Raw genomic sequence first — 25,041 nt, 5'->3', positions numbered from 1 at the left:
TTGGCCCGTGTTTGTACAAGTATGTCATGGACATTTTTGTGGAGCTTGGTTGCTTTTGGACAAAGCAAGAAGCTTTGTTTTGCTTCTTCATTTGGTGGGATGTGGGTGGAGTTGGGTGACCAACTAGAATCTCATAAGGGGCAAGGGGCTAGAAGCCATAACATACTTTGAAAGGGAAAGTGTTGTAGGGGCATGCATCACCTTGCTATAGTGTGTCACGAAATGTGTGAAGAGCATGGACCAAGGTCTTGTAAACTAGCTTGGTTTGGATGTCAATTTGAGGATGGAAGGTGGAAAACTTGGAACTGACAGCTCAAATGATTCTATTAGGATTTCCAAAAGTGGCATAGAAATTTGGAGTCGTGATCATAAATGATTGTCAATGGTAAGCCAAAATGATTCTAAATTCCAAACATGTTGAAAGAATAACCCTGAAACTTTAGGGGCAACAATAGTCTCGGCATTTAGGGAATGAATGTTGCCATTTATAGAATCTGCAAACCATTATGTAGGTAGAGTCATGCTTTTGTTAAATGGTTGGCAAACCATGTTGAATTCCATGGAAATTGATTCCCATAGCCTTGATGGAATGGGCAAAGGCTCTTCAAGTCTTGAATTCACAATCTAAAATTTCTCAAATTAACTTATGTACTGATGCATTTGCTTGTTACCTCCCAGGTTCTCACTTGGTGCAAAAGTCCTTAAGCACATGTTGTGAAACCCCAAGGGCAACTTATGAAAGTTTCCCATTGTCACCTTGGTAACCTTGGCTTTCTCACTTTAGTCTAGGTGAATGCTTATCTAAGTGGGCTTCAATTTCTGTACTTTTTCCAATAGATGTATCGTAGATAGGATCTAAAAATCTCCAAAAGTCTTTATCCAATCTATGACAAAATTTTTGAAAATGCATATCCATAATAGCATAGTCTTGTGGCCTGTTTGCCCCTATTTTCATTAAACAGAGAAGCAAATAAATTTGAATGTGTCATTCATCAAGGGTTCATCTTCAAACATGTCTTCCTCCAAATCTTCAATAAATGCAAATTAATAAATTTTAGGAAGAACATTTCTTAGCAAACACTTGTCTTGCTGTGGAGGGTGGATGAATTCCCAGATGCTTTCACCATAATGTCTCCATCAAAGTGTTCCTCATGCTCTTGAGCTTCAATGGGCTCTTGAAGTGGTTGCTGGTCTTTAATGGGGATAGGAGAAGGTTCTTCATCTATGTCCTTCATGTGCTTCTTCTCCTTTAGGTAGGGATGCTATGAGATCTTCATTAATACTTTCATACTTTTTCGCTTCATAGTGAAGATTCCAACGCTTGAGAAACACCTTGGTTAGACTTGCAAAGGAAGAGATTTTTATCTCACCAAGGTTTTCATACCATTATGATGCCCTACCATCAAAGGAATTTTAGAACATATTCATAACATCTTTATGAACCACATCAAGATTTGGAATAACCTTTATGAAAGATATGACATGAAATATAGTTGGATTATAACCAATAGATTCTGGAATATGATCTTGCCAACATAGATTAGGTTCCTTATTTGGAAATATTGAGATGCTTGTGAACTGGAATGGATCATATTATTCTAGCCTCTACGAACCATGGATGAAATTAATTTTGCAAAACATCTTCATACCTCATACAAGTATGGAGTGGAGTTTCCATGGTGAACCTTGAAATGCCTTAACAATATTGTGTGCCTCACCCTTCAAGCAATAAGTCTTTAAAATTTGCAAGGAAAAGGACTTCTTTCCTTTATGGAGTCGCCATATGAGGAAAATATCTTCAAGCAAAATCCTCGTGAAAGAATGTAGGTCATTTTCAAATATCTAGGAAATGGACTTTGTCCCTTGCAAGTATGCAATAATGTTACCTCCTAGGTTTTCACTTGGTGCAAAAGTCCCTAAGCGGGCATTGTGAAACCCCAAGGGCAACTTAGGCAAGCTACCCACTCTCACTTTAGTAGCCTTACCTTTCTCACTTTAGATTAGGTGAATGCTAGCCTGGGGGATTCCCTATTGTTAACTAAGCTCACCATGTGTAGTATAGAATGGGAACAAGAGAGAGCTTAGGAAACATAAACAATATTTTCGGAGATTTTGTAACTTTGGGTGGTAGATGAAAGGGAAGATCAATGCTTTTATTTGTTTGGGCTATGAGGTTGTGCATGCAACTTCAAAGGGATGGTTTGATGAATTTTAGGGGGGCATAGGCGTAAGGTTATGTGCAACAACGACCTCAATCTAGTCACTAATATCTCTAGTCTAATTTAGGGTCTATCTAAGATCTATTTCTCAATACAACACTAATGGTGGCTCCTACATGAAGATTGTTTGTAGATGCAATTATTTAATGAGATAAAATGCATAATGTTGTCTTGTTTAAAGTAAGCAACTCAAGAAGGATTGAGTAGCCAACCTTCTCCAATGTATTAAGACTACTCCTCTATGGTCTCTGTGTTGACTATGATGTTGATTTGGGGTAGCAACGAATGTTCTCTAGCCATGAAAATTGGTGGAGAGGCTAAAGCACATGAGATCTCGAAGACCCAGAAATGGTTTGGGGAAATTCCACCCGGTTAGAGAGATATTAAAATAATTAATATTTTTAATGAGTTCCTAAGTCTAAACTTAGGAAAATAAAAATATTAATGGGTATTGATATAAAACTGGGTGAGAAGGTTCTAAATGACATGGATCAAGCCAAATCTAATCTTAGTCGTTGATTAGAGATTTAATCTTGATCGTTGAAGACTCAACAAAACAAGTATAAGAGGAGTCTTGAGTCAGTTGGAGATACAACAAGTTGATCAGTCAGTTCGATTTTTTGGTGCAAGGTTTGCTGAGAGAAATCGAACCAGTGATCAGAGTTCCAGCGAGGGGCATTGAGTGCAAAGCAGAGATAGTGTTGGAAGACCAATGCAAAGGTAGAGAAGGCTACGCAGAGCCAATAGGAGCCACGCAAAGGGCCAAAGGACTTGCATGGGTGACGCAGAGGGCCAGAGAGCCTGTGCAGAGCATCAGAAGGTTGACACAGAGGGTTCTAGGCTGACGCAGAGGCCAGGAGGGCTGACGTAGAGCCTCAGAGAGGCGTTGGAGAGATTTTTGTGGAGCAGGCTTGCTGAATATTTGCTTCCAAAGAGAGGTATTACTGGCAGATTGATTTCTCTATCGAGTGAGCCAGTTTGGCACCCAGTTGTACTCAAGAAAAGCTGCTTAATAATAAAACCCTCAGAACTGCTGCACCTGTTTTCCCAAGTTGGGTTTTTCTCGGGGATGATTGTCCAAAAATAACGGTGTCCCTTGTGTGTTTGTCTATTTCTTTCGGTTGATGATCTGTAGATGGTTGAGACTGCATTTGTGTTTATTTTAGTATTTATATGGTTAAATAACTTGTTCAGTAATTAAACAAGTAGGTGAAATAAACCAGATTAGAAATTTCAACATATGGCACCCACAAATTCACAAACAAACCTTCCAATGGTATGACTAGAACATTTTTCCATAGATAACCAAAGTTTTACAAAGCTTGGACAAAGATAAGACAATTCTATTCCATAGCTCTTTCACTCACACCTTAAAATGGAGAGAGTAAATCCATATATAGGTTTCAACTTTATCTCCATTTACAATAAACAAGTATTTATTTTCCTAGATCCAATAGCCCTTCAAGAAATAACAATAAAATAGCACTCAACAACTTGCTTACTAAAAGTAGTAGTAAGTTTGTTGAGATCCACAATTTCTTCCAGGAGGTTACGATAAAATACTCATTAAACGAATACAATGAAGCTTTCAACTGACTAACTCCAATATACAAGTCAAGCCATAATAAAATGGGGAGTTAGTGACAACCACATCCAAAAAGAACTAAGTAGTAGTGTGTCTCCTTTAGTTGAGGAATTGACCATGTAACGTCCTCCAAAAATAGTGCGTGTTTATCCACATGTGCACCCTCCTACATGTGTGTTTGACATGCGATCAAGGGAGTAGGGTGTCCTCCATAAATTAGCATGAATGTATACAAAACTACATCTAGATCCATGAATAAATTCTGAATACATGTGCCAAATAATCAACTATAACCCACATGTGGGCTTCGTGATTAAGTTGTCCCATGAAATGAGATGAGGAACGTCTAATAGAAGATCCATGTGGCATGTGTCTATCACCCCAAGATAGAAGTAATGTTAGAAGATCAAATAGATGCCTTCCATGTGTGGACACCCTCAACAAATGGCATGGAGATATTTGCAAAATGACCTCCTCAAGTGATCATACTCATCATGATCATTGAGAGGAGTGTAATAGATGCCTCAAAGAGTGGAGTCCTCATATGCCAAATTATCAAGCTTAAGGTCCAAGGTGTAAGCAACTCTAAAAGGTGTGCAATAAAACCCTCCAAGCTACACGTAGGGCTCCAAAGTGTAATAACCACCATAGATCAAGGTAACTAAAATGGATCTCAAGTTGCGAGGTTGACTAGCATGGAATAGACACCATAAACCAAAGGTGATGTTATCGAAGACCGTAATATCCTCCACACATGTGCCATAATTACTATCCAATGGTAAAATATTCTCGATCCATGAGAAATGCCTCCACATGTCTTCAAGGGAGCATTCCATAAAAGTGAGGTGTATGTCTATGACTCTATCATAAAGTGCAATCTCAACCTCAAGATAGAGGAATAAAGCCAAGTGCTTTAGCAATGAAGTCCGCATGTGCAACAACAAGTGGGTTGGCTCATCCAACTAGAGCATGTAAACCTGAAAATCTATGAAAGGGTGGAGTGCTTTGTGAAAACCAGTGTCTATCACATCAATTATCACTTTAAGGCTACAATAAACATCACAAACACTAGAGTGTTGAAATTTCTAAGTCTGACACGTCAGAAATTCCTACTGCATTATCTAGTTTATTTCACCTACTTGTTTATTCCATTAACAAGTTATTTATACATATAAATATTGAAAATAAACACAAATGCAACCTTAACTCATATACAGATCAACAACTGAAATACTAGATACACTCACAAGTGACATCGTTATTTTTGGACAATCGTCCCCGGAAAAACCCAATTCAGTAAAACCGGTGCAGTAGTTTTGAGGGTTTTATTATTATGCAGATTTCTCGAGTACAATTAGGGTGCCAAACTGGTTCACCCAACAGAGATTTTTACATGGCAGTAATACCTCTTCTCAGAGACAGATATTCAGCAAGTCTGCCCCATGAAAAATCCTTCCGACGCTTCTCCAAGGCTTTGCGTTATCCTTGCTAACCTCATCGTAGCTCTAGAACCCTTTGCGTCAGCCTTCTGCCTCTCTGCTTTAGCTCTCTGGCCTTCTGCATCACCCACGGAGGCCCTTCGGCCTCTGTGCAGTCTCTAGCTGCCTCTGCGTGGCTCTTGCTACCTCTGCGTAGCTTTGGCTGCTTCTGCGTCAGCCTCTTCAGTCACTTCGGTGACCCTTAGGCACTATATCTGCCTCTCTGCTATGTACTCACTGCCCCTCGCTGCAACAGATCACTTGCTCGAATTTTCTCAGCAAACCCTGCTCTAGAAAAACGAACTGACTGATCAATCTTGGTGTGTCTCCATGTCGTTTAGAACATTCTCACCCAGTTTTATATTAATACCCATTAATATTTTAATTTTCCTAAGTTTAGACTTGGGAGCTCCATTAAAAATATTAATTATTTTAATATCTCTCTAACCGCCCGCAATTTCCCCAAACCATTTCTGGGTCTTGGAGATCTCATGCGCTTTAGCCTCTCTACCAATTTTCATGGCTAGAGCACATCCGATGCTACCACAAATCAACACTCCCTCTTAGCGAGGAATGTGCTCTAGTAATGCTCCACCACTGAACATCACACTGATCCTTCCGCACCGGTACCTGTGCTGATGCTTGGCCTACTGCCCAACATCCACTGCACTACTGCTTCCTATACTGCTGCCCATGGCTCTACCACTGCCACTGCTACATCTTTACCGCAGCTCCCTCTCAACATGTTGCCCATAACACTGCCACTGCTAACTGCTGCACTGTGACTCAGTTACTTAGAAGTAAGTAATTGATTTGCCCAACCACTGACATCCTTGTCAGTCTGGAAGCCCCTTGATGCTGAAGCTACCTCTGCTGCCTCTGCGCTGTTGCAAACACCTTTGTGCCTCTCGCACTGTTGCAACCTCCACTGCGCCTCTCGCATTGCCGCAAACACCTCTGTGCCTCTCGCATTGCTGCAACCTCCACTGCACTGCTACAAACCTCTGCACTCTAGCACTGCCTTGTCACTCCATCTCATCTTGCTTCTATCGACATTCGTCATCCTGCTACTGTCATTTGGGGCTCTCGTAGCCGGATATGATCCAAGAGTTTGGGCACCTCGAGGATCCTGCCCCTCATCTTGTGTAGTCTTCCTGACTACAGTTTGATGTCACCCCACCTCTTCTCTAGAGGTGCATGAGCACTCATGGCACAGTCGTCATTAATCTCGACTTCTTTCTCCGCCTTAGCCGAAGCTGCCTTGGAGTCAGAAGCCTCTCCCTTATTCTTCTTCCTGGGACACTGGGTTGCATAGTGACCCGCCTCCCCACAATGGAAGCACTTCACCTTGGAGATGTCCTTCTTCTTCCTCTTCCCTTGTTGTCTTGTAGATGCTAGAGTGGAATCCTCCTCCTCTTTCTTGATTCGACCTCCTTTGTTGCTACTTCCCGCCTTGGTCAACGTCTGATCTCTTCTTGGCGAAGAGTTGCCCACATCTCTTCCCATCCTGGAAGAGTAGCCCAAAATGCCTTGGACAAACGTCTCCCACTACATGGAGACTGCATTCAGGGCGGTCCTTACCATGAACTCTTGATCTGGCATGGCCCCTATGGAAGTAAGCTAGTCCTGAATCTCTTGCAATCTGAGAAGGTATAGATCTATTTGCTCCCCCTTCGCAATCCCGGCAAGGGCTAAATCACTCCTTTGGCCAACTGTGTCAAGCCCACCTGGCTAAGTAGGATGACATGGCTCTTCGTGAGCCTCTTCTGTCTCTGCACTGGCCCTCTCTCTGGCTCGAAATGATGATGCAGGCTCTCTGCGTCACCCCTTCTTTGTTTCCTTTTGCTTAGGAGCAGCTCTGTCTCTCGGGACAGTTGCTACTGCTGCAAATTTTCGATATTGCTGTGCCTTCAGTCCTCTTGTGATTTGCAATGCTCTGATACCATGTTGAAATTTCTAAGTTTGACACGTCAGAAATTCCTACTGCATTATCTAGTTTATTTCACCTACTTGTTTATTCCATTAACAAGTTATTTATACATATAAATACTAAAAATAAACCCAAATGCAACCTTAACTCATATACAGATCAACAAATGAAATACTAGATAAACACACAAGGGACACCATTATTTTTGGAAATTCATCCCCAGAAAAACCCAATTCGGGAAAACTGGTTCAATAGTTCTGAGGGTTTTATAATTATGCAGATTTCTTGAGTACAACTAGGGTGCCAAACTGGCTCATCCAACAAATACACGACAGTAATGCCTCTTCTCGGAGACAGATATTCAGCAAGTCTGCACCACGAAAAATCCTTCCGGCGCTTCTTCAAGGCTTTGCGTCAACCTTGCTAGCCTCATTGTAGCTCTAGAACCCTCTGCGTCAGCCTTCTGCCTCTCTGCATCAACCTTATGCCTCTCTGCGTCAACTCTTTGGCCTTTTGCGTCGCCCACGCAGCCCCTTCAGCCTCTGCGCAGTCTCTCGCTGCCTCAACGTGGCTCCTGCCGCCTCTACGTGTCTCTGGCTGCCTCTGCGTCCGCCTCTTCAGTCACTTCGCTGATCCTCAGGTGCTATCTCTGCCTCTCTACGTCAGCCCTGCTAGCCTCATCGTAGCTCTATAACCCTCTGCGTCAGCTCTCTGGCCTTCTGCGTCACCCACACAGACCCTTCAGCCTCTGCGCAACCTCTAGCTGCCTTTGCGTGGCTCCTGCTGCCTTTGCGTAGCTCTGGCTGCGTTTGCGTCAACCTCTTCAGTCACTACGCTGACCCTCAGGCACTATCTCTGCCTCTGCGTCAACCTCTTCAAGTTCAATCACTACGCGGACCCTCAAGCACTATCTCTGCTTCTCTGCTATGTACTTACTGCCCCTTGCTGCAACAAATCACTTGCTCGAATTTTCTCAGCAAACTTCCTTTCCAGAAAATCGAACTGACTGATCAATCTTGGTGTGTCTCCAACTAACCCTCAAGCCTTCTCTTATACTTTTCTTGTTGAGTCTTCAACGACTGAGATTAAGTCTCTAATCTATGGCTAAGATTAGTTTTGGCTTGATCCATGTCATTTAGAACAGTCTCACCCAATTTTATATTAATACCCATTAATATTTTAATTTTCCTAAGTTTAGACTTAGGAACTCCATTAAAAATATTAATTATTTTAATATCTCTCTAACCGGGTGGAATTTCCCCAAAACATTTCTGGGCCTTGGAGATCTCATGTGCTTTAGCCTCTCCACGAATTTTCATGGCTAGAGCACATCCGATGCCACCACAAATCAACATAGTGTGTCCTCACCAAAAACGCCATGTCATTAATCTCCATCCATAGGCTGAAATCACTTGAATCTTGTGCACAAATGCTGATATCCAGCGGATGAGAAAGGATCACCATATAACAAAATTGTGACAGCTCTCTCACAATGCTCTAAGCAGATCCACATTTCCCAATGCAATATCACAATGCCCAAGGCAAGGAACACAACACCCTAGGCAACAACTCCCCAAGAAATCTGCAAGGTATACATGTCAAGCACTGGGGCTGAGCAGTGAATATTCTTCAACCTATGAAGTTCCCAGTCTGCTCCAGTAGTCTAGTGAAGAGATTTCTGATTATGGACATGATTCAATGGTTGAGCAATATGGAAGTAACAGTGGAACAATTTTTATGAAATTCATCTCTCTCATGAATCTCTTGAGATCTGAGCTGTAGGTATCTCTGGGTCACTACCTCAGAACCTGAACTTCAGCTTTGATACCATTTGATATGAACACAGTACCAGCAATGTGAATACTTGCATATAAGATTAAAAGCCCAAGAGAGCCAGCATGCAAGTTACAACTGTACATATGTTATACACTATATTGCATTTGATTATATAGGAGTACAGGACTGATGGGAGAGTGTTTGTCTTTGACCAAGTCTTTTGTAAAATACAATAAGTAGGTGAGTGGATATTTTGGGACCATGTAGTCTGAAAAGGAAAAAAGGCATGTGTACTAGAGTACAGTGTTCAAACAATATAAAGTACATATATAGTGCATGTGTAAAGTTGTAAACACATCACACTAGATTATGTCTCGTCAATCAGCCTCCTCAACTCTTTTTCATTTTCAGATCTTGTTATATGAAATCTTTAAAGAAACTCTTTTATTATTCTTTTAAGTTCCACCGGGGCACTTTTCATCCTGTATGTCCCTTTATATAACTCAGGGAATCTTGAAAAGAAGGTTTTTAATTTGTCATGCTTTAAAGCTCTGTGGCATTTCAATGTGAATGTTTTTCTTATATTTTATACAATTGCATACTTTAAAATTTAAATACTTCTTGGTTCTGTAATTTTAATATCATCATATGATTACCTTGTGCTTGCTTCCTTTATAATGCTGGTCCTAATATACAATTCCACGCCATCCTTCATTCTCTCCTTACATCATATAACACTTTAAAGGTAAAAGTTATAATAGTTACTGAAGGATGTTTGAATGTGTCAAGGGATACATTCTTGAGAACTCATGACTTGCATTGTGCAGCATCATGATATTTTGATGCATCTAGGACCATTTATCTGATTTGTTTACATAAGTTATAATTTGCATTCCAATTTGTCTTTTTTTTTTAAGCTGTGGTTCACGGTCACTGAGTGGCTGCTACATCCACGGGAAAATATCGGGGCAGATCCACCCGAAGGGATCTGCCCGTCGGCCAATCTTAACAGGCCTAACCCCGAGGGCGTCGAGGAGATTTGACCCCGTGACCTCCCAACTGGGAAAGTGCTTTAGCAACGGGAACTCGACCATTTGAGCTATCCCTTGGGGCTACATTCCAATTTGTCTTAAACAAAGTTTGTGGGATAATTTTGTTGTTCCCCGTCTTTCAAAATCTGGTGATCCTTACCTCATGATGTTTGTGGCAATTAAATGCTCAATTCTTAATTCAGTCCCTGTGAGATGTTTCCTTTTAAGTATGTCGTCAATTTTTCTCTGTAGATCATTCTTCCAGTCGATCAAATTTAGTCTGGCAACATTTAACATTGAATCTGTTTGGTTAGTTCAGGGTCCAGTTAATCTGGCACGGGCTGTGAATTGCTGGTATTGTGAACATGAATGGCGCCAAGACCTTGCTGTCGTGACAAAATGGCTATCTGGAATGTCTCCGGTATGTGCTCAAGACTAATACCTGTCATTAGGGCAGCATTAGGATATCATTGTTAGTGTTTATGTTTTAGCTCTTTTGATTTCTAAGCTCTGAACATTTTCCCCAGAAAAGTCAAATGAAAAGTGCATCTTTTTGTCTTCTCTATATCCAAAATGGTGTTAGGATAATAGTGCATTGGAATTGCTAAAATATAGGCCTTCTGATGTTTGCATCTATCCATAAAATGTTCACATACAGTGAAACGTTTCCCATTTTCTAAACTCAGTCTGGATTAGAATTTACTATTGCCACTTTACAGAGTCCTCCGAATTGTTTGAGTTATGTTGGTAATCTAAGACAACCACTACTCACTGAGTCAGATGTTTGTTTTTTGTTAAAAAGTATTTAATGAATTATTGATATTATTAAGTAAAATCATCCTGGAGCAGTTTAACTGCTAGAAAATTATTCTTGTTAAACTTTCGTTTATTACTCAAATCTAGTGAATCGATATATAACACGACATGCAATTTACATTACCAAAACTATGACTAGTTGAATTCATATTACTCTTTTTACGATAAATCAAGATATATTAAATTAAATATGGTTGATGAGATATCTGGACAAGGTGATCTTTTGGAATTATCCTTGGTGTAAGGGGATCTTGGTGCAAGTGGAAAATTTACAGCATTGTTGGAAATAGATATTGGCACAAATGGAAAATTTTAAAGAATTAATGACAACAATGTTCGAAAAGACCTCACCATTATTGATTATTATGCTTAGCTGCAACTAATAGGAAAACATGGATTTGAAAGATGGCAACAGGTGGGTGATAAAGTAGGAAAGTTTATCATATATGCTCCAAAAGCTTTGGGAAAAGACTGCCTTTTGAAGTGTTCCAAAGTATTGGAAGTAGGAAACTGAAAATGACAGGAAACAATTTCCTTAATGGGTAGAGCAAGGGTCCAATAAGAATGGAAACATGGTGTAGAATTAGTAGGAAACCACATGAAGCAGCGGAAATGGTAGGGAATGGTGTCAGGACATAGGAAGAATTTTCTCAAGGGAGAAAAATCCATGCTGAGTGGTCTTTGACTGCTAGGATGCTCCATTTTTGTGAAATGAAAAATCTCAGAACATTTTTTGAGAAGTGCAAAAGATTGGGAGTAAATGATATTAACATATACCAGAATCAACAATAGATGCCATTGCTGAGGCTGCAGTATAACTGTGACCCAAGAAATTGATTGTAAATAATGATACATAGTCTTGATAAGTGTTTTGGTGTCTGGACTCTGAAGTAAGTATGTAATTTTGTCCGAAGGTAATCTTTGTAATATTAGGTATCTTCTAGCAGTGATAGTTAGCATGTAATGTTCTTGTGGATTTAGTATGCATGGCAATGAACAACTTAAAAAGATCAAGAAAGAAGCTGTTCATATCACAGCTTTATTTACCATCTGGGGGCTATAGTACAGTTGTGTTTTTTGATGAGGTCAGTTCAATCCAATCTTTTGTCACTCTTAATGAGAAGAGGTATGTGTGAATTGTTTGCCAAAGAATATCTTTTGATTATGGATGCCGTGTTAGCCTATTTTGATTTTATTTCAGCTCTAATAGCATTGAGGAAGAGGGTTTAAGACTCCACTCTACATACCCTTCCTTTTTTATTTTCAAAATTTGTAAATATTCTTATGTTAATATAAGATGCATTTCCAAAAAATAAAAATAAAAGATTAAACACAATGCAAGTGCTAATTGCGAAAATAAGATGCTGTTCAAATTTCAGAATTTAAAAGGATGTAATAATGACAAATATTTATAGCTTCAATATTGTTTCACCATATTAATAATCTGCAAATTTAAAACATGATTACAATTTACGTTCTTGTCTTGTAATTGTAACATCATAAAGCTCTAAATCATCAAGAGCACATGGGGGTGAAGAAACTAGGTTGTGATCATTAGATCCATCAATGAGTGAAAGTTCATCATCTATAACTATTATTACTAACTTCACCACAATGTTAACGGTGTTGGACCCGCCAACATTCAGGGGATCTCCCCGATATGAAGTCCCAACTAGACCTCAAACCGTTTGGAGTAGGAATCCCAGCAGTGGGTGGTAGTGTAATGCCTTGACCGCAGTAGCACTCAAAGGTAAGTATGATAACTTTGGGTGAGAGCAAGTGTGTAACCCTACAGAAAGTCAAGTGCGATGCATGAAGGTTCTAACACATGGAGGGGAAAAGGAAGTGCGCCCTTAGAAGCTTGTAATAGTACACAACTTGAAAGGAACACACGAGCAGAATGATATCACAAGCTAAAATGCAAAATAATCCACAAATTAAATTGATGAGTTAATCCAACAACACGCATTCAACGAGATTCGTACAATTGCATACAAAATAGTTCATAAGCAAATGCGTAAGTTAAACAACATACATTGCTAAAGCAACCCGAATAGTCCAACTACATTAACAACATATGCATGAAAGCGTGCTGGTTCTGATATTATTATTATAAGTTAAAGTTCCATCCATACATACACCATTGACGACCACTAGCCCCAATAGTGGAACATTATAATCAAGAACACCTGCTCCTCCAAAGCAGAACACTTGCTCTACGCTATAGAGAAGCCAAGGCTCTTCACAATACTCCCAAGCCTTTTCTAAGCCTAAGCTTAGCCAAAAGCGTCTTTTATGAGTTATGAGGTTCTATTTATGACAAAGGGTGGGGTGACCCTTGACATTCCCCTTTGTGACTCTTTGACTATCCTCATGACTCTTCAACTTCTTTACAAGTAACTCATTACATAACATGATGACTTTTCACATTCCATTAATGACACTTGGAATTTCACTTACAACATATTTACAAATAATATTACATTTTCTACATGTACCCATGTGAGACAAAATAGTCTAGATACAGTCTAACAAGACAAGACACTATGATTTCGAAGTTTGGGGAAAGACCAACTCGACAACCTCCACTTGGTGCTTCTCGATCAGATATTGATGCCAATTTTGGTACTGCATGATGGTGTCCCCAAACTGTTTGGCGGTGTCTTTCTAAAAGCGGACACTTGCCTCCATGGCATCCGTGTATATGGTCTTGGAACTTGTATCCAACTTGTTTTGAAGCATGTGCAACATGGTGTTGACCTTGACAAGGCCACCAATGTACTTCTACATGTTGTGTGCGTTCAATTCCAAGTTTTCGCTGGTGGCCTTTCGTCTTAGCTGCTCCATGTACTCATCGATCTCTAGTCAGACTTGGTTCTTTGATCTAGCATCAATGAGGGAACTGATTAATGGGCTTTTGTTCTTTCTCACCATGATATCCAAACTATTGTACAACCGCACATATGAGGCTTGTATGCTGCTGATGAATGGGGCGAGCTGCTTGTAGTTCTGGATGAACATCCGGACCTTTGCTTTCTCCAGCTTTGCTTGTGGCTTCATCATCTTAACTAAGTCAAGCGGGGCCCCTTTGTACCATATTGTCCACTCTTATACATGGGCGATGTCAGCATGTATGTTCTTGAGAGTTTGAACAAACTCTTTGCTTCGCTACTGTAGGCCATGCACACGGACAACTGCTTTATGCATGGTGACAAATCCGTCATAGAGCTTCTGCATGGTACCCTCAAGTGTTGATACTTCAGCGAGTATTGCTTTCCTCATCTCCCCCATTGCAGAAATTGCATTTTGCATTGATGCTCGAAGTTGTTTTGCCTCTTTCCTGGCAGCCTGCAAGTTCTTTGCCAGTTGTTCATTCTCAGCCGTCAGGTACTTAACATTTGAGCTTGTTGCTCCTGCATAGGCCAAGCTGGCTTCGACAAGGGAAGTTGGATGCTTCCTGGTGTCTGACACTATCATCCTTTCCTTGATGAATGCAGGTGATGCGTGATCATCTGAAAAATGATTTCTCCGCGCTTGTACAATATTCTTCTACAACTCGTCAAATGATAGATTGTACACATCCATGACCGGATCGTCATCAAGGAGAACAATATCTCCTTGCTCGCTCGAGACTGGTTCTGACATTGGAGTTGGCGAAGACTGAGAGATGATCTCTAGTGCTTTCGGCATAAGGTTAGTGTCTTCATTTTGTGGCTCCTATTCCATCTCCATGTTTGTTGCTTCGGTCAATTGCTCAATCTGTTGAGCAAGCTTCGATTAGTTGCTCAATTTGCTGAGCAAGCTCCTGATCTTGCATCTGTTCACCCTCTTCCTTAGCTTCTAGCTGTTCCGACTCATCAACCTTTATGGGAGTTGTTTGCTCTATCATCACTCCTTGCCTTCGTTCCTCTTCTTGCTTCTTCTTCTCTTCTCTTTCTCTCCTCCTTAACTCCTATTCTTCCTTCAACTTCTTATCCGTCTCCTGCAACTTTAGTTCTGCTTCTTGCAACCTCTGCTTTTCTCTCATCCTTCACTCTGATCTCTTTATCCGTTGATCCCTCTTTGCTTCCATTGCCAAAGCCGCCTTCTCCAAGGATGGGATCTGCTTTCATCTTGCAGCTTTTCTCTGCCTCTAGATTCTCAGCAATCTTCCTCTTTCCCTTGTCCTGCAATAGATTGCTGCCTATTGTTGTTGTTGTTGCTTTGTGAGCTGCTGTTGTCAGTAAAGCAACCTTCCAAGCTGTTGCTATACTGACCGGCTCATGGAGCTTGGAGGCATTGTAACAGTACCTCCAAGGGTCCTCCTCTGGCCAATGACATGCCTTGTGGATCCATGGAAAGTACACTCTCGCATAGTGGTCCTTGCAAATACCATGGGGATCATACAGATTAAAGTCTTTGGTGCCGAACTCGAATTTCACTATCTCCTTAGCCTCGACATCTGCATCCTTCAAGCTCTTAATCTCATATAATTCGATCTGCAAAGGAAGAGTGGGCCATGGCGCTTTCTTCTTCCTATGCAGTCTTGTTGACAACCTTGTAGAGAGGTGATATGACACTTCTTGCATGATCAACTTCTCAGTGACATACCTTGGTAGAACATGCAGAGGCTTCTCTTCGCCAAACACTTTGATGAAGGTGCCACCTGGTGAGGCATACCAATCTGCAGTGTTTACTATTGCCTCCATTGCTTCTTGGGATATGCAAGGTGGATCCTGCTCAAAGATGAGCTTGTACAACAGGGTGATAAAATGGTCAGTTAGCCTTTCCATCACTCGTCGATAGCTGTAGTCGGAAAGCAACTTGCAATAGATGTTGACGACAATCTCTTTTGGTGTCCATGTCCAGCTCATGCCAGGGAGCTGCTACTGTTGGAAATACTGAGAGGGGGGGGGTGAATCAATATTTCTTTTCAACTGTTATTTTACCAGTTAAAACATTTATATTTAGAACACAAGATGAACAACAAGAATAAATGCTTTTATTAATATAATCTTTGCAATAAAATAGATACAATATATATATGGTTCCAATCTGTTGCCAAGCACCAACTTGGACTTTTGTGAGGCTCCAACCTTCAGACCACCAACTCTGTTTTGTCAAGGCTCCAACCTTGGATTTAAGAGCACCAACTCCCAAGACACCAATCCTTCCAGTTCTGAGGCACCAACCTCAAGGGCTCCAACCCTCTGCTGTCAAGGCACCAACCTTGGATATAGGAGCACCAACTCCAAGGACACGAATCCTTCCAACTTTTGAGGCACCAAATCCAAGGACACCAATCCTTCCAATTCTGAGGCTCCAACCCCAAGGGCTCCGACCCAATCTTGTCAAGGCATGTTTGATAGTGATTCTATGCTCCCAAAACTCTTCTTTACTGAATTCTGTCTGTTTACAGCTTCAATGTAGTCTCCATGCTACAACATCAATGGCAACCAGTCTTCATATGAAGAAGTCTTTACAACTCTTCATACTATCCACACAGAGTCTGCAAAAGTTATCTCATGATGATATCAAATAGCCATCATAATCTCTGATAATGTCTCCACACAACTTTAGTGAGTCTACTATTAGCTGGACTAAGCTCTGCACGAGAACCAACTCTGTGTTTCGAGCCTCTGTTCTACCAGTCACAGTAAATGCTTCAGGCGTGACTCCTCACTGTTCTCTTACTTCCCAGAAACAAAATCACATATGCTTCAATGCAGTGCTGGCTACTCCTCACTTCAAACAATGTCAGATAAAACTTTATTTATTATATCATAGAATTGTTCTTCAGAATGCATTATGTACCTGATTAATTCATCACAGGTCTCAGTCATTCACAGGGTAACACGATCAACAGAGTTGCTCGTCCTTCCATTGCCTCCTGTCCCACTAGACCTTCGTCTTCCTTCTGTCCTGCTGGACCTTCGACCTCTTTCTATCCTGCTGGACGGTCGTCTTCCTTCTTTCTTCCAGTTCGCCAAAACCCCTCATAACGGCAATTCTATGTTTACTTATATTGATACGCCTGACCTTTGGCTTCCCTTTCGTTCGCTTGAATTTCCGCTTCCTCTGTGCTCGCTCAACCTTTTGGCTTCCCTCTTTCGGCCGCTTTAGCTTCCTCAAAGCTCGTCCATCTATGCTCGCTTGATTCTTCGGCTTCCCAGTCCATGGCTTCCTCTGTCTATTCGAGTGTTCCAATACTCATAAGACACGTAAATTCAGAAGAGAGGCCGAATTACAAAGAAATGTTGCATATTAAAAAATATCAGAGAGGCCCTTTTTTCTTTAATATTTATACAATAGACTCAATTATTATATACGGAGGATTTGAATGGAGAGGCTTGTACCAATAGGGAGGTCCTACATGCCACGTCACTATCTCAATAGCAATTGGTGGTCTGGCAGCGACAACCCTTATGATTTGCATGACTTCCCCGATACCCGAATGTGATATTACATAAAGGTATATTTTATGGAGCTATCGGGTCCGCGTTCATAAATCGTTGAGTCCGCACATCAATGACATCTCCGCAGTGCTTTCCGATCTCCAATCAGCCCTTCACCTCTACATTAGCAATTAAATCGCGACCGTCGATCTGGCGCTCGATCCGACAGTTGTCACTTAGCCTGATCACCAACTAGTCCATTCGATCTCCACTGTTGATCTCCTTCCATCAGATCAACGCCTGATGCCTTTTCCTGATCAATCAACTTGCGCGACACTTTGTGACTATTGATTTGGATCCACTTGATCTGACAATCCAAAACGATTTCGGGTGAGACACAAGCACGAAGAATACCCGCCCGATAAAGCGATTTTTCTCTCTCCTCGGCTGCTACGTGTCGAATGGTTAATGGAATCGGGTGACTACCCTTCAATACAACTTACAACATTTTGTTCGCTCGAAATACCACTTATGGTTTTGAAAAACCACCTCTTCGCTGATTATCTTCCGCGCTCTTCCACCATGCGATGACCGTTAATCTATGAGATCCAACGGATCCCGTGCGCTCTCCGTCTGTGTCCTCCTTAACTTAATCTCGCTTGCTTTTGATGGACTCTGTGTTAAAACCACGGTTTCTGCCACACTCCGTTTAACACACGACATTCATATATCGATTCATTCACTTAATATTGGATCGCCATCGATCCATTCAGTGGGAATACAAAGAAATACCCGGTTAACTGTTGAACGCGGATACACAGAGTAACGAGAGTCCACACCAGGCACGAGTCTTGCCCTCTCAGCTCAATTACAACAATAAATTGACCTCTGTCTCAAACCCCCTCTAACACTCAACCTCTCACTTCTCACTCAAAACCTAATCATCTCAGCTCCCTTGACTTTCCACTCTTCTCTGGTCTGATATGGCTCCTCTGTTAACTCCTCTGATACTCTGCAATTCTCATGGTTTGGCTGGCTTGGCTTTCCTCTGGCTTCTCCTCATGGTTTTGCTCCCTGGCTTCTTGCTCCTGTTTCTTCGTGGATCTGCTCTGCTTCTCCTTGGCTTCATATCATCATTTAGTAACCTAGAATATTGCCATATTAACATACTCCTGTTGCTTCATGGATCTGCTCTACTTGGTTTCACATCATTGTTTACTGTCCAGAATATTGCCATATTGACATCAATGACAACCTAGATTAACAATCTCCCCCTTTGTTATTGATGGCAATATTTTTCTTCTCTCCCCCTTTGACATCAATGGCAAAGGAGTGCACAAGGACTCCCCTTGTTGAACTGCTACTCTTCTTCATGAATAGTAGATCTTCATGGGTCTGTTACTCCCCCTGTCATAGTGCTCTTCTTTTTACTCAAGATAGAAGGATTGTTGCAACTAGCACATTATTCCCTCTTCATGTCTCAGAACTACTTTATCAGGGCTTCAACAATGCTTCAGTTTTGTTAGATGCTGCCAAGTGCTCTTGCTTCATACTTCATTCCTAGATGTATCTGTTTGTTTAAAGGTTGCCTTTATTTGTGTCCATAATTTACCAGTTCTCACATTCAATCCCTGAGTCGAGACATAAACTTTTGTAATAACAACAACATGGTTATTTGCCCTATTTATCTAGTATTAGATGACATTCTCTATTGTTCCAATTTCTACTTAGTGATCAAGTGGAAAACATCTTCAACACCAATCCAAAGAATAGTTAAGAGATCAAGTTCTTCAATGGGGTGCTCTTGAGAAATGATCTTTATCAATGAATGATTGTTAATATAGCTCAACAAGGATTTCATAAGGATCCTTTCACTAATAGCTTCTGCAATAATGATCAAGAATCACGAGCTCTCCCTAACTGTATGTGTCATCACTTTTGGCAGAATCTTCCTATCAAATGTTCAGATTGTCAAAGATCAGGTGAACAACATGTGTTGTTGGCTGGAGAGTTTAAGGGACTTTCGGATTGTATTTGCCTCCTTCTCCATACTTGTGTAACTTTCTTCTTTTGCATGGTTCTAGCTTGTGTAAGAGCCCAAGTTAAGTTACAATCACTTGCCATATGACCAATGTTATGACACTTGAAGCATTCTACATTGTTCATGAATAAGAATTCATGATTTCTTCTTGCAAAATTGTTCCTTGGAGATTGTTGGGGACCTAATATCTATCTTCATGATATGGTTGGGGACCATAACATCTATCTTTATGATATGCTTTACAATTATTTGCCATGTGACCAAAGTTTGTACAAGAATAACAATAACCAAGAAATAAACTTTGGTACCGAGGAGATGGAGATTTTCTTGATGCACTTCTGAAGTCTTTTTGTCTTGAGATCCTTTGATGATAACCATTGCTTCTAGCGTCCTTGACATTATCTACATTTCTTCTTGGAGCAGGATTTCTTCCATTGTTGCCTTGATTTTTCTCCTTGGCTTTGCTAAAACTGAGAGCATCACCATTTCTTTCTGGCTTCTTCACATCCCTTTTGTTTGAATCATTATCATTCTTGTTTGAGGATTCACTTGCATACCCGAGACCTGATTTATCAAATGGACATCTTTGATGGCTGAGCATGTCATCCAAGGCTTGAGAGCTATTCAAGGTTTCGTTCATCCCTTCAACCTTTTTCCTGAGAAAGACAATCTCTTCTTCCAATCTTTCACACTCATTATTCTTCTTAGCAAGTTGTTTCTTAATTTCTTCCATGATATGAGCAGCTTCATTTGCTTCTATTTTAAGGGAGATGATATCTGACTTCATTTTGAAGATTTCTTCTTTTTTCTTTGCTAGACTGCTCTCCATTTCTTCCTTGATCCTTGTAACTTTACATGTTTCGGCCTTGAGAAGTTTGATGTTAGATTTTAATTTGAAAATTTCTTCATCCTTTGCTTTTAGTTGACATATCATGGTGTTTCTCTCATTTTCTGCTTCATCAACCTGTTCTTCTATGATTGCCAATGCTTCCTTTTTCTTCTCAGCTCCTTGTGCTAACTTTCTTGCTTCTTGTATTTGAGATTTGAGAGAGGAGACCTCTACCTTGTACTGACCAATCTCTTCTTCAAGTTTGTTCAAGCTCTTGTGCCTTTGTTCAAGTTGACTCGACAAGGTATCTTCTCGTTTCTTTGCTTTATCCAATTGATTTGTCATGGATATGACTTATTCATGTTGCTTTCTTTTGCTTTGATGAAATTCCTTCTTAAGCTTAGCAAACTCTTCATCCCTTTCTTGTACTTGAAGCTTGACAAGGTCAACTTTATTCCTTGTTTGGTCTTGGTCACCAGCTAGTGCTTTCTTCTTAAGTTCCTTGTTTTCCTTTTTCAAATTGATAATCTCTTCCATGGCAACCATAAGTTGAGCGAGTAGATCTTCTACAAAATCTTTTTCATTCTCTTCATCTTTTAGATCTTCTTTTAGCCTTGATATCATCATTCTCATTTTCAGCTTCTGTGATGGGTTCTGGACTTCCTTCTTGATTTCCATCATCTTCTTGACTGATGGTCATGGTCAATGCTCCTTTTGAGTGAAGGTCATGAAGTTTGTCCTATATACCCTTTGTTGACGAACATTTTCCTAAATTGTTCTTTATAGAATCAGGTAGCCCATTCAAGATTGCCTTCATTGCTTTTGCATTGTACTCCTTGGATTCTCCATCCATCATGCTATCAGTAATCATTGATTTCTAGATTTCAATGCCTTGAGTCGTTAAGAAATTCGTCATTCTTGCTTCCCATATATTAAAGTTTCCATTGAACCATCGAGCCTTCTCAAATTGATTGTCTTCTATTTCAGTGGTAGAGGGAGACACATCTTTAGGAGGATTGGAGACTTTCTTCCTTGGCTTCGCCATTTGTGTTCTAAAGATCAACCTTCAAGTTGTTAGGCTTTAAGTGAAGGTACTGGCTCTGATACCAATTGTTGGGAATACTGAGAAGGGGGGTGAATCAGTATTTCTTTTCAACTGTTATTTTACCAGTTAAAACATTTATATTTAGAACACAAGATGAACAAAAAGAATAAATGCTTTTATTAATATAATCTTTGCAATAAAATAGATACAATGTATATATGGTTCCAATCTATTGCCAAGCGCCAACTTGGACTTTTGTGAGTCTCCAACCTTCAGAGCACCAACTCTGTTTTGTCAAGGCACCAACCTTGGACTTAGGAGCACCAACTCTCAGGACACCAATTTTTCCAGTTCTGAGGCACCAACCTCAAGGGCTCCAACCCTCTGCTGTCAAGGCACCAACCTTGGATATAGGAGCACCAACTCCAAGGACACGAATCCTTCCAACTTTTGAGGCACCAACTCCAAGGACACCAATCCTTCCAATTCTGAGGCTCCAACCCCAAGGGCTCCGACCCAATCTTGTCAAGGCATGTTTGATAGTGATTCTATGCTCCCAAAACTCTTCTTTACTGAATTCTGTCTGTTTACAACTTCACTGTAGTCTCCATGCTACAACATCAATGGCAACCAGTCTTCATATGAAGAAGTCTTTACAACTCTTCATACTGTCCACACAGAGTCTGCAAAAGTTATCTCATGATGATATCAAATAGCCATCATAATCTCTGATAATGTCTCCACACAACTTTAGTGAGTCTACTATTAGCTGCACTAAGCTCTGCACAAGAACCAACTCTCTGTTTCAAGCCTCTGTTCTACCAGTCACAATAAATGCTTCAGGCGTGACTGCTTCTCACTGTTCTCTTACTTCCCAGAAACAAAATCACATATGCTTCAATGCCAGTGCTGGCTACTGCTCCCTTCAAACGATGTCAGATAAAACTTTATTTATTATATCACAGAATTGTTCTTCAGAATGCATTATGTACCTGATTAATTCATCACAGGTCTGAGTCTTTCACAGGGTAACACGATCAACAAAGTTGCTCGTCCTTCGACTGCCTCCTGTCCCGCTGGACCTTCGTCTTCCTTTTGTCCTGTTGGACCTTCAACCTCTTTCTATCTTGCTGGACCGTCGGCTTCCTTCTTTCTTCCAATTTGCCAACAACCCCTCATAAAGGCAATTCTCTGTTTTCTTATATTGATACGCCTGACCTTTGGCTTCCCTTTCGCTCGCTTGAACTTCCGCTTCCTCTGTGCTCGCTCGACATTTTGGCTTCACTCCTCCGGTTGCTTAAGCTTCCTCAACGCTTGTCCATCTACGCTCGCTTGATTCTTCGGCTTCCCGGTCCATGGCTTCCTCTGTCTATTCGAGTGTTCCAATACTCATAGGACACGTAAATTCAGAAGAGAGGCCGAATTACAAAGAAATGTTGAATATTAAAAAATATCAGAGAGGCTATTTTTTTTTTAATATTTATACAATAGACTCAATCATTATTTACGGAGGATTTCATTGGAGAGGCTTGTACCAACAGGGAGGTCCCACATGCCACGTCACTATCTCAATCGCAATCGGCAGTCCGACAACGACAACCCTTATGATTTGCGTGACTTCCCCAATACCTGGATGCGATATTACATAAAGGTATATTTTATGGAGCTATCGGGTCTGCGTTCATAAATCGTTGGGTCCGCACATCAAAGACATCTTCGCAGCGCTTTCCGATCTTCGATCTCCGATCAACCCTTCACCTCTGCTATTAGCAATTAAATCGCGACCGTCGATCTAGTGCTCGATCCGACGGTTGTCGCTTAGCCTCATCACCAACCAGTCTGCTTGATCTCCACTGTTGATCTCCTTCCATCAAATCAATGGCTGATGTCTTTTCCCGATCAATCAACTTGCACAACACTTTGTGACCGTTGATCTGGATCCGCTTGATCTGACGATCCAAAATGATTTCGGGTGAGACACAAGCAGGGAGAATACTCGCCCGATAAAGCAGTTTTTCTCTCTCCTCGGCTGCTACGTGTCGAATGGTTAATGGAATCGGGTGACTACCTTTCAATAGTGCTTACAACTTTTTGTCCGCCTAAAATACCACTTATGGTTTTGAGAAACCACCTCTTCGCTGATTATCTTCCGTGCTCTTCCACCATGCGATGACCGTTGATCTATGAGATCCAATGGAGCCTGTGCACTCTCTGTCTGTTTCCTCCTTAACGTAATCTCGCTTGCTTTTGATGGACTCTGTGTTAAAACCACGATTTCTGCCACACTCCGTTTAACACACGACATTCATATATCGATTCATTCACTTAATATTGGATCGCCATTGATCCATTCAGTTGGAATACAAAGAAATACCCAGTTAACTGTTGAACGCGGATACACAGAGTAACAAGAGTCCACACCAGGCACGAGTCTTGCCCTCTTGATTCAATTACAGCAATAAATTGACCTCTGTCTCAAACCCCCTCTAACACTCAACCTCTCGCTTCTCACTCAAAACCTAATCATCTCAGCTCCCTTCACTTTCCGCTCTTGTCTAGTCTGATATGGCTCCTTTGTTAACTCCTCTGATACTCTGCAATACTCATGGCTTGGTTGGCTAGGCTTTCCTCTGGCTTCTCCTCATGGCTTTGCTCCTTGGCTTCTTGCTCCTGCTTCTTCATGATCTGCTCTGCTTCTCCTTGGCTTCATATCATCATTTAGTATCCTAGAATATTGCCATATTAACATACTCCTGTTGCTTCATGGATCTGCTCTACTTGGCTTCACATCATTGTTTACTGTCCAGAATATTGCCATATTGACATCAATGACAACCTAGATTAACGGCTGCTAGGCACAAATTGCATCCAGTAAGTATGCAGACATGTAAAACCTTGCTTGCTCATTCTTGGGCAGATTCCGAGCGTTAGTCACATGGATCTTCAACTGATGAGCCAACAAATCTGACCAGTTGAATGGCTTCCCATCACTCACCAACTAGTCCAATACGACTACCCACCCTTCAGGAAAGGTTTTTGTGTTCTCTTGACCATATATTCTACAAGCAAAGATGATCAAGAATTGATAAGCCTTCTTGAGGGACTTCGTCTTGTAAACATGAGTGGGTGTTTGTCTAAACTTTGACGGATCTTTCACCCAATGCTTGACGATATCTCTAGTGTTCACAAAGCTATGGGTGGCATAGAAAAATGAGTCCATGCGCTTCACCGGTTGGGGTAAATGATACATCTGCTGAAAGTTCTTTGCCTTGAAGGTGGCAAGCTCTATCCCACTAGCACTGCTCAATGTCATAGTTTGTTCATCTGTGTGTGAGACAATCCAGCTGATAATGTCTGGACATGGGAAGGCGGGGTACTTGCATGCAACCTTGTATAAGTTTGATCGCTGGATACTAAGATGAACTTGCCGATCCTCTATGTCTTCCTTGAAGTTCTTTGCAAAAGTATCTTTGATTCGCTGCCATGTCAGCGTTGAACCCTTCTCAATGAACAACTGAGTATTTGCATAGATTGCTAGATCAACTGATATTTGCTCAATTGCTTCCCCAATATTGCTCTCGGCGATTTCCTTTGATGCAACTCTCTTGGATGCCATGTTAATTGCTAGAGAGATGCCCAACAACTGCTGTACTTGTGGGACAAAGAGGACACTCATGGCAAGCAAATGTCAACTTAAAGACCAAAGCAACTTCAAGACAACATCAAGCAATAAGCCGAGCTCATGATGGGGAGGATTGCGCAATTCTGGTTGACAAAGTTAATTGGATGACTGTGGGAACTATGCGTTGCGCAGTCCCAGTAGTCAGTCGGGAAGCTTGATGACTGGAACTACACAATGCGAAGTTTAGTCTTGGGCTAAGGTTGGGAGAGCATTGCGCAATCTCCGTGGCCAAGCT

General features: G+C 41.1%; 1 protein-coding gene across 1 annotated transcript in view; it reads left to right on the top strand.

Moving 5' to 3' along the window:
- The window catches only part of SFR6 (sensitive to freezing 6), a 325,720-nt gene that overhangs the window by 90,632 nt on the left and 210,047 nt on the right, over window positions 1-25,041 (top strand). The window contains 1 exon segment of the mRNA XM_089445794.1: window positions 10,339-10,440. Within this exon segment, the coding sequence (XP_089301920.1) occupies window positions 10,339-10,440 (102 nt within the window).

The sequence above is a fragment of the Pinus tabuliformis genome, chromosome 9 (assembly GCF_031772625.1).
Source record: "Pinus tabuliformis cultivar Carrire ecotype Pingquan chromosome 9, CPIR1, whole genome shotgun sequence".
In the NCBI taxonomy this organism is placed as follows: Eukaryota; Viridiplantae; Streptophyta; class Pinopsida; order Pinales; family Pinaceae; genus Pinus; species Pinus tabuliformis.
The sequence above is the reverse complement of the archived record's forward strand: the minus strand, read 5'-3'. Positions and strand labels throughout refer to the sequence as shown.